Source organism: Triturus cristatus, chromosome 3_1 (assembly GCF_964204655.1).
Source record: "Triturus cristatus chromosome 3_1, aTriCri1.1, whole genome shotgun sequence".
Lineage (NCBI taxonomy): Eukaryota > Metazoa > Chordata > Amphibia > Caudata > Salamandridae > Triturus > Triturus cristatus.
In genome coordinates, this window is record NC_140583.1 from 217,498,483 (window position 1) to 217,514,592 (window position 16,110).

General features: G+C 47.9%; 1 protein-coding gene across 5 annotated transcripts in view; it reads right to left on the minus strand.

Annotated features, from left to right (window-relative positions):
- The window catches only part of BNIP2 (BCL2 interacting protein 2), a 204,630-nt gene that overhangs the window by 65,240 nt on the left and 123,280 nt on the right, over positions 1–16,110 (minus strand). For all 5 annotated transcript variants that reach the window (XM_085643699.1, XM_085643701.1, XM_085643700.1 and 2 more), the window contains one exon: positions 3,704–3,806. In XM_085643699.1, coding sequence (XP_085499825.1) covers positions 3,704–3,806 — 103 coding nt within the window. The remainder of the gene's footprint in view (positions 1–3,703; positions 3,807–16,110) is intronic.

Below are 16,110 nucleotides of genomic sequence, written 5' to 3' on the forward strand. Positions count from 1 at the left end.
TTATAACACCGAGGTACTGTTGTATGTGGGACGGTTGTAGGTGAGACTTTGCGTGGTTTATAGTAAACCCTAAGTCGTGGAGTAGTTGGAATGTGGCGCAAGTGTGATGTACACACTGGTTGTATGAGCCAGTCGTCTAGGTATGGGAAGACGTGAATTTGTTGTCTTCTTAGGTGAGCTGCAACCACCGCTAGAAATTTGGTGAAGACTCTGGGCGCTGTGGTGACTCCGAATGGGAGTACCTTGAGTTGGTAATGCTGACCGTCCACTACAAACCGGAGATATTTCCTGTGAGAAGTGTGAATGGGAATATAGAAGTAGGCGTCCTTGAGATCTAGAGTGGCAAGGAAATCGCCTTGTGTGAGAAGAGGAAGGACCTGTTGAAGTGTTACCATGTGAAAATAATCCGATTGTATGTACAGGTTTAGGGGTCTGAGGTCCAAGATGGGCCTCAGAGAGCCGTCCTTTTTCAGAAAGAGGAAGTAAAAGGAGTAAACCCCTGTGTTTTGCTCATGCAGGGGAACTGGTTCTATAGCATGTTTTTGTAGGAGGGAAAGTACCTCTAGCTTTAGCAGGGATAAATGTTCTGATGACATTGGGCGCTGTCTGGGTGGTATGTTTTGGGGGGGGGGGGGGTGGTTTGGGGGGGTAGAGGTGAGTTCTAGACAATATCCTGAATGAACGATTGGTCTCACCCACCTGTCTGTAGTGATGTTGTTCCAGACAGGTAGGAATTGTAGCAATCTTCCCCCGACCGGAGTGGAATGGTCGGGGGGGGGGGGGGGGGGGGGGGGAGAGTGGAGGGAAGTCATTGGGTTTTGCCTCTACCTTTGTTATTGCCTCTGTAACCCCCTCTTTGATAACCTCTGGTGAATGAGGTCTGGGTGGGATTTTTATAGGACGTGGAGGGGTTGTCAGAGGAATAACCTCTGGAGGTGCCCTTGTAAGAGAAGCGACGAAAAGAACATCTGGCAGCTTGCGATTGCAAGGCTCCCATTGATTTAGCCGTGTCGTTGTCTTTTTTTCATCTTTTCTAGTGATGAATCCACGGCAGGGCAAAATAGGTGTTCCTGATCAAATGGTTGGTTAAGTATTGTAGTTTGTACTTCTGGTTTAAAACCAGAAATGCGTAGCCATGCATGTCTACGTAGAAGAACACTTGTTTTAATGGCTCGGGAGGCGGTGTCTGCCATGCCTAGAGCGCAACGAATGGAGTTGTTTGTTAGGAGTTTACCCTCCTGTATGAGGTCGTTGGCCTTGGTCTTGTATTTGTCAGGAAGGTGTTGCAATAGGGTCTTCAGCTCATCATAGTGTGCCCGATCGTATCTAGCCAACAAAGCTTGTCTGTTGGCGATTAGCCAAATGTTGGCTGCTTGCGACGCTGTACGTTTACCAGAAGCGTCCAAGAATTTTGATTCCTTATCGGGGGCGGAGCATCCCCTGACGTTTGTGAGTTAGCCCTCTTTCTGGCGTTGGAGACCACTAAAGAATCCAATGGTATTTGTCCCTTGATGTAAACAGGGTCTGCTGGGGCAGATTTGTATTTTTTTCTATCTTGGGGTTAATAACCCTAGCCCTAACAGGATCTTTGAACACCTCATGTGAGTGTTTGAGTACCCCTTTTAACATAGGGAGAACAGAAGTGGACCTTTGGGATGTATCGAATGTGTCCATTAAGAAATCGTCCTCCACAGGGTCTGTGTGTAAAACTACCCTGTGGTATTGTGCAGCTCTATGAACAAGCTGGGTGAAACCTATCGTGTCCTCTGGAGGGGAAGGTCTAGCGGGATAGATATCATCTTGTAGTACATTAGGGACATCTGGTGTATTATAATCGTCCCATGGGTCTGGTGTGTGAGGCGGACTAGGATTCCCCTAGTGGTTCATCGTCTGCACCCCCCCCCCCCCCGTCATCAGAGGTGACGAGATGGTGTAGGGGAGTGGTAGTGGCATGTCCATTGGTCTCTTTTTGGAGTGGAGTCATTTTACCTGTTCTTGGGTCTTTAAGTAGAGTTTTTTGGGGGTTGGATCCGGTGTAAAACTCTTCTGGTTGAGGCTGGTCTTTCGTGCAGTTTTTTCGGTTCCGAAGGCTTGCGTGGTACCGAATCTGAAGGTTGCGCATCCGTACTCTTTGGAAGTCGCTTTTAACTCTGTTCCGAGGACTTTTTCGGAATTGAGGGGTCGGTACCAGTAGGTTTCGATGCAGAGTGCACTGATGTGGAACCAGTGGTCGGCACGGAAGAGGACGACGGTTTCTTTTTGGGTGCTGGGGTTTGGGTTTCGGCACAGACGGCAGGCTGACTCGATCCCGAGTGGCCTGAAGGCTTATTTGTCGACTTTTTTGCCGGCCCCAAGGCGGGGTGTGAGAAGTATTGTCCCAGTGTGCGCCTAGGCCCGAAGGTGAAGGTATTACCGAAGCCTTTTTTGGTGGTGGTGGGAGGGGGTCGGCGTTACTACTTACGACCCGCTGCCCAGGAGGGATGTCTTCGACGTTGGAGTCATCGACTTCGGAGGTGCTGACGAGGCCTTCTTCGACCCGCTCCTGCTCTGGTACATTGACGCCCTCCTGGAAGATGTCGCCGGGAATGGATGTCGACAAGCGAGCCATTCTTCTTCGAGCTAGACGATCCCGAATGGTTTTCTTGGAGCGGAAAGAGGCACAAGTTGGACTGTCTCTGGCCTCGTGCTCCGGTGAAAGGCAGAGGTTACACACCTCATGAAGATCTGTGTGTGGAAACTTTGATCCACATTGAGGACACTTCTTAAAAGGAGTCCTTTCCATGAGCAAGATCTAAAGGCCTAGGTAGGCTCGAAGGCCTTAGTCGACGACCGGAATCGAAGACTTCGAACTTGAAGAGATGCGCGATGATTAGGGATCGCGATCGAAACAATACCGGAGAAAGGGTGAAGGATTGCGCGTCGAAAGTTGGATCAGTAACAGCACCGAACTGGAGCGCGATAAACACATCCGAGCCCGATGGCGGAAAAAAACTATCTGACAATGGAGCCAATGCCCATGCGCACTATGATCCAAAGGAGGAGTCACCTACCTCGTGACCTCAAAAGACTATTCCAATACAAAAACAAGGGCAAACAACCGGGCCCAACACCAGGTGGCGATCTATGCACAGTGTGTGGATCTGCAGCTCATATGACTCGAACAGTCCTTTTTGTTTTGCTAATAACGTAGGTGGTAATAACAGACAAATTTGCACAACATTTCTTCTTGCCTAGGTCACAAGGTTACATTTTGCCATTTCAAGTTTCGTGCAGATCCATCCCGGGGGTTGAAGCTAGGAACCGACATAGATGTGGGAGGTAGGCGAGGGATTTCAATTTCATCCCACAGGGAAATATTGGCTTTCCACTGCAAAACAAACCACTTAAATTGAATTGCACCAAACTCAGCATGAAACTACAACTTGACTCAGAACATACAGGAATTAGTGGTGGAAATTAAACCATTAAATGAAGTCTAAAACGCAGAGACTTCCAGTGGACATGCAGTACCATGAAAGCAAGCTATAATGCTGGAAACTATGTAGAGGGCAAGGTGCGGGGACTGAGGGGCAGCGGGAGTGCAGAATGAGTGTGAATATTTGTCTGCAGATGGATATATGAGCAAAGGGAATACATGAGCACAACGTATGCACTTGTCTATCAGTGATTAATTTCAATAAACATACTTGGTGAGGCTACTTACTTAAAAAGATTATCCATGAGGTATCGATAGTTAGGCTGCCCACTGTCAGGCATAAAACAAACCGCAAATACAATAATGGCATTCAATCCATCACCATAATATCCTAAAATCAAAACAAACAACATCAGTCAAAGCAATCCAGAGATGTTAAAGTAAGTCAAAGGCAATTTACACAAAACTGCCACAAATACACATTTACAAAACAATCTGTATTCAAAGTAAAACATTGCTTCTAGTCATGGTTCTTCAACAAATTCAAAAAATCTACATCTGCCAAAGGTATTTATTCACTTATTGAACCTTATTCAGACAGTGACGACCTCAGTGTTACTAATAAGCAAACATAATAGAAAACAGAAACTAATATAGTCTTAGTAACAAGATCACAGATGGGCCGCAGCTACCTTGGTGATCATGTCACCCCAGTCAAGGCAGTAACTACTGTAGTGATCTTGTCACAGGATTACAACTACCTTGGTGACTGCATTAGTAACTGCTTTTGTGAAGGTACAGGCCCAGTCAGGATTGCAACCCCGCAACCACTGCTGTGGTGATTGTGTCTGCCAAGTCGGGCGGCAACTGATTTTTTGCTGATTATGTTGGCAACTTCATTTGTAAATGTCAAAGCCCAGTCAGGGCTGCAACTACCCTGGTGGTCATATCAGCCTGGAGGGTTCTCATACGAGTTTTGACAAAAGCAAACAGCTCAAGCAAGGCTTCATCCATCTCACTGGCCAGACGGGGCTGCAGCAGGTGGATCCACACCTGTGCGGAAGCCAGGGCCGCCATACCACGCAGGATTGAACAGAGGTAACAAAGGGGGGAGGGAGGGGGGAGATGGGGGGACAAAGTCACTAGATCCATGCTAGTTGAGCACTATTGAATCAGAGACTAACCTACCAATTACACCCCCAGGGGTAAGAGGGGTAAGACCATGTAAAAAGCATAAACTGACTGCACATTTAATTTATGATGTATACAAAAAAGGGGTTCTCGTCCTCAGCATACCAGGTATGGACGTATAATCAATAGTGCAAAAAAGAGGGAGGATACCTGGTTATCTATTTTACCGCTATTTATTTTATGCGGCAAAAAAAAGATGACCGATAGGTTCATATGCTTTCAATGTAAGAATAACATTTCTTTCAAAGTCAATTCAAACATATTTGGTGTAGACATTTGCTTCATGTCCGATATACGATACATATTAAATACATGGCTTGTGATTGACATACATTAACAATGTGTAAATGGAAAAACATAAAACTGCAACGATATTTACATACAGTGGTTAATTTACAAAATACATGAAATTACACCAGCGATACACAATTATTGGCAGTTCCCCATTATCCTAACAATAGGCGATTTTTTTTTTTAAAAGGAAACTGTAGCCACAAGGGCATGAAAAATAATGTATTTTCATAGAGAGTATTAATGTGCTGGATATTAAAGTTATCGGGTCTGACTGTTCCTAGTTCATGCCCCCACGCTACCTTCCTGAGAAGCCTGCTCACCACTGCTAGGACCCAGTAGACCAAGTCTGTCTTATGCACCTTCCCTTAAATAAGGGTCTGAAAGAGACCTATTTAGTACCAATGGTGGCTTGAATAACCTTATCCAGAAGGGGGTGCACGCTAGCAAAAAACTATGGGCTTGTACTCTGTTTGATGACCACTCTTGAGGACAGTCTGCCTCAGAAAAAGTTGGAATCCAAATCTGTATTGGGGCTCTACCCTCATATCCACAAGAACAGATGGAGAACTGTTAGTGTTAACTAGGGTGCTGGCTAAAAGCCCCTATAACACAGGCCAACATATTATGCACTTCGTTATGGGTTTCACCACAGTGGAGCTTCAGAATTTATACTATGGCTAGCTGAAAATGGTTTGCTCTTCTGCTCCTGGATGGACCCCATATGATACCTCTGTGGTTGCTTCACATAGAACCCATGGGTTGGGTTGGGCCAATGCTGCTCCTGGGTTGCCATCACATACATTAGGGCTATGAAGCAATATAGCAATGCTACATTACAATCCACTGCAAGCCAGTCGTGAATTCCAACTGCAAAGATGTCTGTGAACAATTAATTCATTTTCTACATTAGACCATTTGCTTTGGATTCTACAGGGCAATACATGTGCGAATGATGGTCCTCTATGATACAATTTTTTTAAAATTAATTAGAACTTAACCGAATGTAGTTATGTATTGCAGATTATGTAGGGTAATCTTTAGTCAAAAACAGTCTGCAAGAATCCCATCCCTTTCATCATGAATACCACCTTGAAAAAACACATTTTCAGCCAGTTAAAATATTATTCAATTATCAGTGTATATCATCACTCAGTAAATGAAATGAACCTATAATATAAAGAGTTAACTTCTCCCATGGCCTGCCTAGACATTCCACTGAGGCAAGCACCCTTAATTTGCAAACTACAACTTTCTCCACACACAATATCTCACAACCAATTCTGTAAATCTAACTTTGGCCACTGATATGATTATCTTAGTCTTTTATTGTGAGATTCCACCCATGATGTCCCAAATGAGCCTCAGACATTGATCCTAGAGTAAAACTCCTATCCGGCACCAATCTCGCTTTACTCATGATGATTACCAACCCATCACATAACTGATCTTGATCACATGAATACCTTTACCCATCATTATTCCTCTTGATCATTGTAAGAAAGTGGCTCTGTATATACTGTTCCCAAAGAGGTACAGTGTGTACAGAGTCCACAGTCCCCAGAGGTTTGGCAGAGGCTAAAGTTAGATATAACCTTACTCTCTAAAGCAGTAAGGCAGTATCAGAGGCCAGTGTAAAGCATTTGTTGTACACACTCAGTCAGCAAATGGTCTCACACACTCAAGAACTGAACTCTAGGCCAATGGTTTTTGTATAAAAATATGTAGTTTTATTTTAGGTATCAAAATATACTTTCTCAGATTGAGATGCTTTAGATACATACTTTTCAAAAGGCAATAGACTTGTGTATAATAGTTACAGTGGTTGCAATAGGCAACACAATTACAAACACAATAATACATTGGGCTCAATGAGAATTTCTAGTTAAATGCAATTATAGGTAAAGTATGTTCTCGTTACTTTTGTAATCCAGTGCTGGGCTCCTAGGTTCAGCACTGGGACCTCTATCTAAGACAGGTAAGTAATTACGTTTTCACAGTTGGTGCGATTTTCAAAGAATATTTGTAGTTTGCAAAAATCGACACTTAAAAGAAATTTCACAGAAAGACAGTCAATGGTTTCCCATGGAAGAAAATTGGGTTAGCGGTAAGTATGGTTGTAATTACTTTTCAGGGTCAGTGCTGGGCACCAAGATCCAGCACTGGGATCTCTCCTGATAGCAGGTGAGTATTTTCGTTTTCGTTACTCGGTTGATTTTAGGTGAATATTTTAAAGGGCTTCTGGTCACTTGCTCAGGGTAAATGGGGAAGTAGAGTACAGAGTGCACTGCCAGGGGCACTCGGGCGGCTGGGTGCAGGGTGCTTTTGAGCAGTCTGGCGCTCAATGGATTGCAATGGAGAAGCTCAAGAACGAACAAAGACTGCAAGCTCGGGGATGAAGATTTTTCAGGTGCGACCACCACTTCGAGAGGTAAGTTGGGTAGTGGAGGATAGGTAGGCACCCAGGAGTTGGGCACAGGGGGCCGCAGGGCGCAGGGGTGCCTTTTGGTGTCTGGAAATCTTACCCTATGCTGGTCGCGGTGGGAGGGGTCCTTGGTTCTGTGGCTGCAGGCGTCGTCAGGAGCGTCGAGGTGGGTCCTTAGGTGCCGGATTCGGGGTCACAGTCGCCGGGGGGGGGATGTCCTTGTGGTCTTTGTCCACTCCAGCACAGGCCAGGCTTGGCGGGTGCAGAGTGTGCAGTGTTCGCGGTTCCTGGCTGATGCCAGGGGTCAGTTACTTGCTTTGAGCAGTACCACTGCTCGTGGGAGTCCCGGTTGCTTAGAGACAAGGTAGCCAGGTCCTCCGGGGTTTGTGAGGTTGCTGGCCACTGGGGATGCTGAGATTGAGCAGGAGCAGGTTCGAGGGACGACAGGCCGGTAGGGGTGGGGCCAAAGCAGTTGGTGTCTGTTAGACCTGTCAGCCCTTTGGGTGGTCCCTCCTAATCATTATTTATTTTGTCCCACTTTTGCCTCAAACCCGGTTAGTATTTTTCCTTTTTGGGAACCACCAGACTTTTTAGTATTGATGCAGATTCAGGGAGCCATTTTATCTACCCCTGGAACTTCTGTCTGAGGGCCTGAAACACAAAATGGTGGCCACCCATTGTCACCTGTGACATCACTGGAACCTACCAGCACCTTCCAGAACATTCCAGTACCCTGTGACAGTGTGAGGCAGGTTTAGAATGTTGGGAAGGCATCTCCAGGTTGGCAGTTGGAGTTGGCAGTTGGCACCTGACTGGTGAAGAGAGAGCAGCAGAAACCTGAAGGAGGAAGGAGTGAGGCAGCAGGGGTTGAAACTTGTGCCTGGAGTGGGGTCCATAAACCCACCCTTAATACTAGTCCCTACTGACTGAGCCCAGCCTGGAGCCCTGTGTGGGAGAAAGCAAGAAAAACCATCTTAAGGACCTGGACAGCAGGAACAGGCCTTAAAAGTAAAGAACAGCAAATACCTGACCTGGTTACTGGTAACTACCTGAAGTCCGACGTCGAGAAGCCTAGAGACCTGGAGCCCGAGGTGGAGAAGCGGCGCTGACTGGAAAGCAGACGTCGTACCCGGAGCCGCCAGAGGTCGAGTGAGGGCGCCGACGGAGGTCGTGGAGAGTACCAGAGGTCGAGGAGGAAGTCACCCGAGGTCGAGTAAGCGGCGTCGACGGGGGAGTGAAGTCCGCCCTCCGGAGTCGCCGGAGACCGAGGTGAAGCGTGCCGGAGGTCGGGAGTGGAGATCGCACTCCGGAGTGGCCGGAACCTGAAGAGAATCGTGCCGGAGGTCGGGAGTGGAGGTCGCACTCCGGAGTCGCCGGAACCTGAGGAAAGGAGCACCGGAGGTCGGGAGTGGAGATCGCACTCTGGAGCCGTCGGAAGTCGACATCGATCCAAGACTGCCCGACGTCATCGAACCGGAGGTCGACATCGAGCCGAGGCCGCCGACATCGAACCGGAACCGCCTACCGGCGTCGTCAAGAACTGTCATTGCGCCGAGGCCGCCGACATCGAACCGGAACCGCCTCACGGCGTCGACACGACTCCAGCGGCGTCGGAACTACATAAAAAGGGCAGTAAGTGGAATAGAGGGCGCCTAAGGCCCTGTGAAGCCCTAAGAGACCATCCTAGGGGCTAGAGAGGTGCTGGAACCAGCTGGATTGTGCCAGGGGTGAGCTGAGACTAATACAGAGGGGTTGTGTAGTGTGGGAGAGCCAGATCTCTAGATTCCCCCTTGATCTACCTCAGTTTAGGCCTCAGCCTTGTCCAAGCCAGGGAGTATACCCCTCAGGCCATCCACCTAACCACAAGCTGTGACTGGGCCAAATCAGCCCATAGTTTTTTAAATGTGATCTGATTTTACAAATGTCATTGTTGGCTGATATTATTTATTGAGGGTACTGTATTTATCTAAGTTATTCCTGTGATGTATTTATTGTCCTGAGCTAACTTATTCCTGCACAGTATTTATTGCCTCACAGTATTTATTTGACCTGATCCTATTTATTGCACCTGTAAAGTGTTATTATTTATTTGACCTGCACTTTTTAAGAAAAAGCCTTGTGTACTGTGATTGTATTATTATTTATTTAATCAGCAACTAAGAGAAAAGAAGATAAAGAGATATATTTTCAGTATAATTTTTAAGGTGTAGTGTTGTTTTTGGAACGGATGCACGCATGGTTATTGTGTGGGTATGGCGTATGCTTAGCACGGTGCCTGACCCCTGACCACTCGAGCCAAGCTACCACAGTGTATGTCTGGAAAAATCCCATTACCACCACCCTTCCGGTGTGGGAGTGGGGTTTTTCTAACCGTGTCTTCCTCTTGTCAGCAGCTGCACGGCAGGTCTTCTTGTTTCCTGATCTTCTTTGCTGTTTCGGAATCCGGATCTGCGGAAGGAAGGTTCACGGTGCCCCTAAAAACTAAATTTAGGGGCGTTACAGGTAGGTTAAGGGCAGGGACCTGGGTCCCTGCCCTGGGGTGGGTACACCCCCTATCCTGCCACTCTCCTGTGGGAGGGGGGCAGTAGCCTAGTCCTGATTGGGCACGGCTTCCCATCTTCAAGATGGCGAAAGCCCGGAGATGTGCTTCACCTCGCCTCCCCCACCTGAAGGGTGGGGTTGGCAGAGGCTGGCGCACCCACTTTCCTTCCTTAGGGTTTCCGGCCAGTCTTCCCGCCAGAGTGGGGGTCAGAAGCGGTAGGGGCCAGTTGCTGAGTACAGCAAGTGGTCTGGAGAAGCTCACAAAGGTGGCATGCCTTTGAAGCTTCCCCTGCCCATCCTGGGGAAGGAGACCTAGCAACTCGCCTAGGATGTGCATTGTTGCAGGCCCAGGAGAGCGGATGGCTCTCTACGCAGGGGTCAGCAACATGTCTGCTGTGTTGCAGCCTAGGCAGCCCCTCAGACAAGACGTGGATTGTAGGTTAGGCTCAGGGGGTATCTCTAAGATGCCCTCTGTCGTGCATTGTACATTAAATCCCACACTGGCATCAGTGCGGGTTTAATGTGCCGAGAAGTTTGATACCAAACCTCAGTCTTCAGTGGAGCCATCATGGTGCTGTGGAGTTCGTGTTGACGATCTCCCAGCACCATATACTCTTAAATGGCAGCACTGCACTTACAGTGCCCAGGAATGGACATGGGTACTGTAGGGGCACAGAGCTCATGCACCTGTACCCACACCACTGGCATAGGGCACCCAGCTAGAGGGGTGGCTGATGTATGCCAGGGCAGTGTGTGATGTGGGCATGGCACACAGAGATGTGTGCCATGTCGACTCTGTTTTGTTCTGTACCCAGACACTCAGCCTGCAAGGGCAGTGTGTGTGTGTCAGGGTACAGGGCCTCTAAGGGTGGCACAATAAGTGCTGCAGCCCTTAGGCGCCTTCCCTGGTCACAAGACCCTGGGTAGCTAGTGTACCATTTACCAGTGGCTGACATGTGGCCAGACATGCCAATTGGGTTTAGGGTTCAGCAGTTTTAGGGAAGGACTATAGGCCCTGGGTACCTGATTGGCAGGAGCCCAGGGCACACTCAGTCAAAGTACATTCAGCAAAAAGTTGGGGCATACCATGCAAGAAAGATGGCACTTTCTCACAATCGTGTATCTAACTTCACACAGCCATCATATCCTCAACGTTTCCCTTAAACTGGCAACTATACATCATTCAAGGTAGACACAACCACAAATATCTTTACGCTTTTCCTTAAAATATGTGTATTCTGCCTCATTCTTACAACATGGTACTTTCAACTGCAACAATGGTCTTATTCTGAAATGAAAATTATACTATTGGGGGGGGGGGGGAAGCATAGCCCAAGATAGCTACAATCCTTTGGAGCTCGTCGGGGCATTCTTTTGTTAAGCTGTTTGTTTGCTCTCAGGAGCTGCATGGGCGGTGCAGCCTGTGATCAGTTGGGGGAGGAGGGGTGTGGGATAATCGGAGAACATTCTGGTATATGAAGCATGGAGTCAGGCAGCAGCAATAGACAGACGGAGGCTCATTGCATTCTGTATGGATATAAAGTAGGAGGCTCTAGGGTGCCGAGTTCCCTACGTGGAACCTGGAGTGGTTTCTTTCTGGTGGCTGTTGGGAAATTGTGCTGACAAGGGAATAAACTTACTTGCTCTCATCACTGCCTATTGAGCTTCCTTTCATTGGTAACGATTTGCTGTCAGCTGCAACATTCCCTGTATGGTGCCCTTTCTATACTGCAGATATTGGTCCGGCAGACTCATCTTGTTTTCAGAACATGGATCCTGGAGCATCTGACCTGTTCACTGGATGCGTGCTGAGGGGTGGTTTGTTGGCCAGCTAGGTGGATGGATACCCGGCGAGTGAAACGCTCAGACGAGATTCTGCATTTGTCAGCCAACTGTATTAACTACTGTGCGCAGCAGCCTCTAACGACATCATATGCATCAGCAGCTGCCACAGCAGAATTGACTGCGCCCAAACACCCACTGAAACCTGCATTGTACACTACTTGGCACCTGTGGATAGTATCGGGCAAGCTCCAGCACCATAAAAACTGTAACGCACATGCTTGGCGGCCATTTTGGGTGTTTGCAAACTTCCCAAAGTGTGCACTACTGCCTACAGAAACACACATCTAGTGTGCAAAGTGGCGGCCATTTCGAGTCGGGAAGAAAATAATTGATTTTCATAGGATCTACAATGTTAAATAGCCTGCAGTGTTCTTCACGGACAGGCACACCAGTATTTGTGATACTGTTAAAATAATTGTAATACTTTACGAGAACAGGCACACCTGTGTATTGGAGATAGTTGAAATTGCTGGTATCATTGAGCACACTTAATACCAAGCCTGCACACCGAAAGAGCGCAATAAGAACCTCTGACAGGCACACCTAAATTTAGTAATTAGTGTAATATAGCAGCAACTCACCCACATATTCTCACCACATGGAAAGAATATTAGCACCATGGCCAATTCTTCTAGTACCTGGTACTCCTAGCATATTTAGAGGCAACTGATGGGGACACATTGACATCTAAAAAGAAACGAAAGCGCTTCTATTATACACTTTGTATTCAGAAGGCAGGAATACTCTGAAAATGTACCCCTGGAAATAGTTAGTGTCCTGACAATTAGAGGAGATGAGGGGGATTCTTCAACTGTGATTGATGAATATGCATCCATTATTAACACATTGGATAAAAAATGTAATCCTAGGAAAAACATGGTACTAGAACGTCACAAGTTCCGTCAACGCTCCCAAATTCCAGGGGAGTCAATTGATGATTTTGTTGCTGTACTCAGAACACTTGCTGCTACATGCAACTATAGCGAATTCAGAGATTAAATTATCCGTGATTAATTGATTGAAAGAACCAGCAACAAGACAATACATGAAAAAACTTTTATCCAGGAGGACTCAGATTTAGAGACCGCTCTTCAGTTTGCTAGGAGCATTGAGCATTCTCATATTTGCATGAAAGAAATGAATGAATGAGTTAAATCCACTGAAGTGAAACAACTGAATGGGAAACACAATTCTAAACAAACCATAAAATGAGGTGGCGCTAGTACTCTCCCTAGTCCTGAAGTTTTACCATCCAAGTTGAAGAGTGAGAAGAATGAGTCGAGTGAGAAACACCTTGGAAACTCCAATATGCAGAAGTTGTGACATTGCGTGTTCTCAGCAGTGCCGAACAGATCGAGTGAAGGTACTCCCCATGCGCGGAAAAGACCCTGTGCAACCTCCGGGTGTAAACAGCCACTCATGACCTGCTGGGTGCTGATGGCTGAGCTAGTCTGCCCTGGCATTCAACGATCTTGGAGTGATTCATCACTAGGAAATTGCTTGGTGGTCCAGCCACTTACAGAAGTACATGGCCTCATAGCATAGGATCCGTGATCCAACCCTGTCCTGTTTGTTGCAGTACCACATGGCGGTGCTGTTATCCATGAGAACCTGTTCCAGCATCCCTTTGATGGACGGAAGGAAGGCTTTCAGCGCCAAGAAGATGGCCCTCCGCTCCACAAGATAGGCATTGATCTGGGACTCCGCCGGAGACCAGAGGCCTCTGATATCCACGTCTCTCAGGTGGCCTGCTCAGCCCTGAATGGACACATTGATCACACTGGGTGACGTAGCTAAGAGTCTGCCTCATGCCCAATCGCAGTCCAGCAATCACCACAACAAGCCATTTGCAGTCTCCTCTGAAATCTTGATATGGTTGGAGAGGTCCCCTTGACGCTGCCCCCACTGAGACTTCAGGGCCCACTACAGTCTGCACATGTCACCTGGCATGCTCACCCAGCAGTGTGCTGGATGCCAACAATTCTAACAGAATCAGTCTCAACCACACTGAAATCCAGGACTGAGGCTGTGCAGATTGTTATCATAGCCTGAACGTCATGGATTCTCTTTCCTGGGGGAAAGGCACAAAACCGAACTGTGGCCAGAATGGCTCATGACAGGGAGTGTCTGAGAAAGAGTCAGATGTGACTTCGGCATGTTGATAGTGAACCCGAAAAATGCCTGGAGCTAGTCCTTCAACAGCCAGTCATTAAGGTGTGGGAAGGCTGGCACCCCTGATTTCCAAAGATGTGCTGCCACCGCTACCATCACTTTCGTCAACACCCGAGGGGCACTGGTGAGACTAAAAGCTAGCCTAGCGAACTGAAAATGCTCCTGTCCTACCAACAACTGCATGCAACTCTGGTGGGCCTGTAGAACAGGTATATAGAAATAGGCGTCCTGCAGATCCATTTCTACCATCCAGTCTCCAGGGTCTAGGGCAGGGTTCTCCAAAGTGGGTCCATGCCAGATTCTTATGCTAATTACATTTATCTAAACAGGGATATACTAAAAATCAGCCATGGATACGGCCCTCCAGGACCGATTTTGGAGAACCCTGGTCTAGGGCAAACAAGACCTGGGTCAGTGTGAGCATTTTGAATTTTTCCTTCCTTAGGAAGGCATTGAAAGGGCACAGGCCTAAAATAGGCAGGAGACCTCTGTCCTTTTCAGGCAACAGAATGTAGTAGGAGTAACAACCACGTCCTACTTATGGCGCAGACACCGCTCAATAGCCTCTTTGGGCAAACGGGCTTGCACTTGCAGTCGCAAAACAGAAAACTGGACCTGTGTCAGTCGTTGGGGAGATGGTGAAGTTGCAGCGGCATAGAAAGGAAGTAAGGAGAGGGCACAGAACTTCCGAACAATTTGCAGGACCCACCTGTATGATTTTATGGCCTCCTAACCTGACAAGAATCATCAAATACTACCTCCAGCTGGGGACTCGTACTCCCATAAGGGCATGCTAAAGAGGTTTTGCATTTGGGGCTGTAGGGGTAGTGCACTGGGGTGCCCTTTTGCCTTGACTGCAGGTGTTGTGGGCACCACAGCAGCAACAGTGAAACTGTAGGGTGCCATGCTGGGATTGGATAGGCTGGCGCTGTGGGGTACCTCTTCTGAAACTGCGGCTGGCGAGGGGGGGCAGATAAGCTCCGTGAGCGTGCTGTGACCCTGCTCTCCAACTGCTCAGGCAATCCTATCGAAGCAGCATGTTCATGAGGGACGAATGGATGTCATCTAAAAATAGGTGGACCGCAGCCAGGTGTGGCAGCGAAAGGCAACACTGGTGTAGATGGCCAGTCTGATAGAATGGGGGGTGTCCAAGCCACAACAAATAGAGAACTTGGCAGCATCTCGGTCACCCTGAACGGCTTGGGCAAGAACAGATCAGAGATCTTCAGAGACACCTTGAAGGAAATCAGCCACTGAGTCCCAAACTGTGTTGAAATAGTGCCCCAGCAGGTAGCTGGCTTTCACTGACCTGAGCGCCAAGCTGTAGGGAGGAAAAACCTAATTTGCCAAAGGTTTGAATACGATTTGTCTCTGTCTAGGAGAGTAGTTGGGAATGTACTCGGACTGGTATTGATTGTGGACTCTTGCACTACCAAACTTCCAAGGGACGGGGTGCTGAGAAAAGCGGCATCGCCCAGAGCAAGGCAATGGAGTCATTCAATTTGGTGTTAGACTGGTCACCCTGAGCAAGGAGTGGCTTATGCCCCCAAATAATGTGTCAGTTAAGGATTCATTAAATGGCAAGAGGGACTTGGAAGATGTTTGCCCTAGCTGGAGAACTTCAGTCAATATGTTAGCCTCCAACTCCAAAGATGGGGTTGGAGCTGGAGGTCAAGGAATTAAGCCACCAAATGCATCACCATGGCGGTGTAGGATGCAGACTCCCCCATGGCTGGTCTAGGGGGTAAGAGAAGGCCCATTTCCAAGAAGTTGACGAGACCACTAGTCTCCTGAGAGACCTTCTCACCTGCGTCATAATCATTGACTGAGTCTATGCAAAAGGGTCAATGTAGGGTGTGTTGTCTTCCCTGTGGAGGTGGCCGAGCAAGCGGAGGAAGTGGCACCTCAGCTGTTGTCGGGTGCAGCATCAGGCAACATCAGACTGGTATAGTCTCGGAGTCGGTTAGTACTCTGGGTAACTTCTCATCTGGCATTGACTGATTCGGTGCTGGTGTCAGAGTCCACAGGAAAGACCGCAACATGGTTTGGACTGGGGCCCCAGGAGTCATAAAAGACTCTAGTCTAGTTGGCGTGGAGAGCGAACCCGTAGGTGGAGGGCCTCTAGGCTCCGTGGGCCCAGAGGCACACCAGAAGGAGTCAATAAGAAGCCAAAGAGCCAGAGCATGACTGCGTGGAAGTCTTTGATTTATTGCGGAGGTGATAGGCCTGG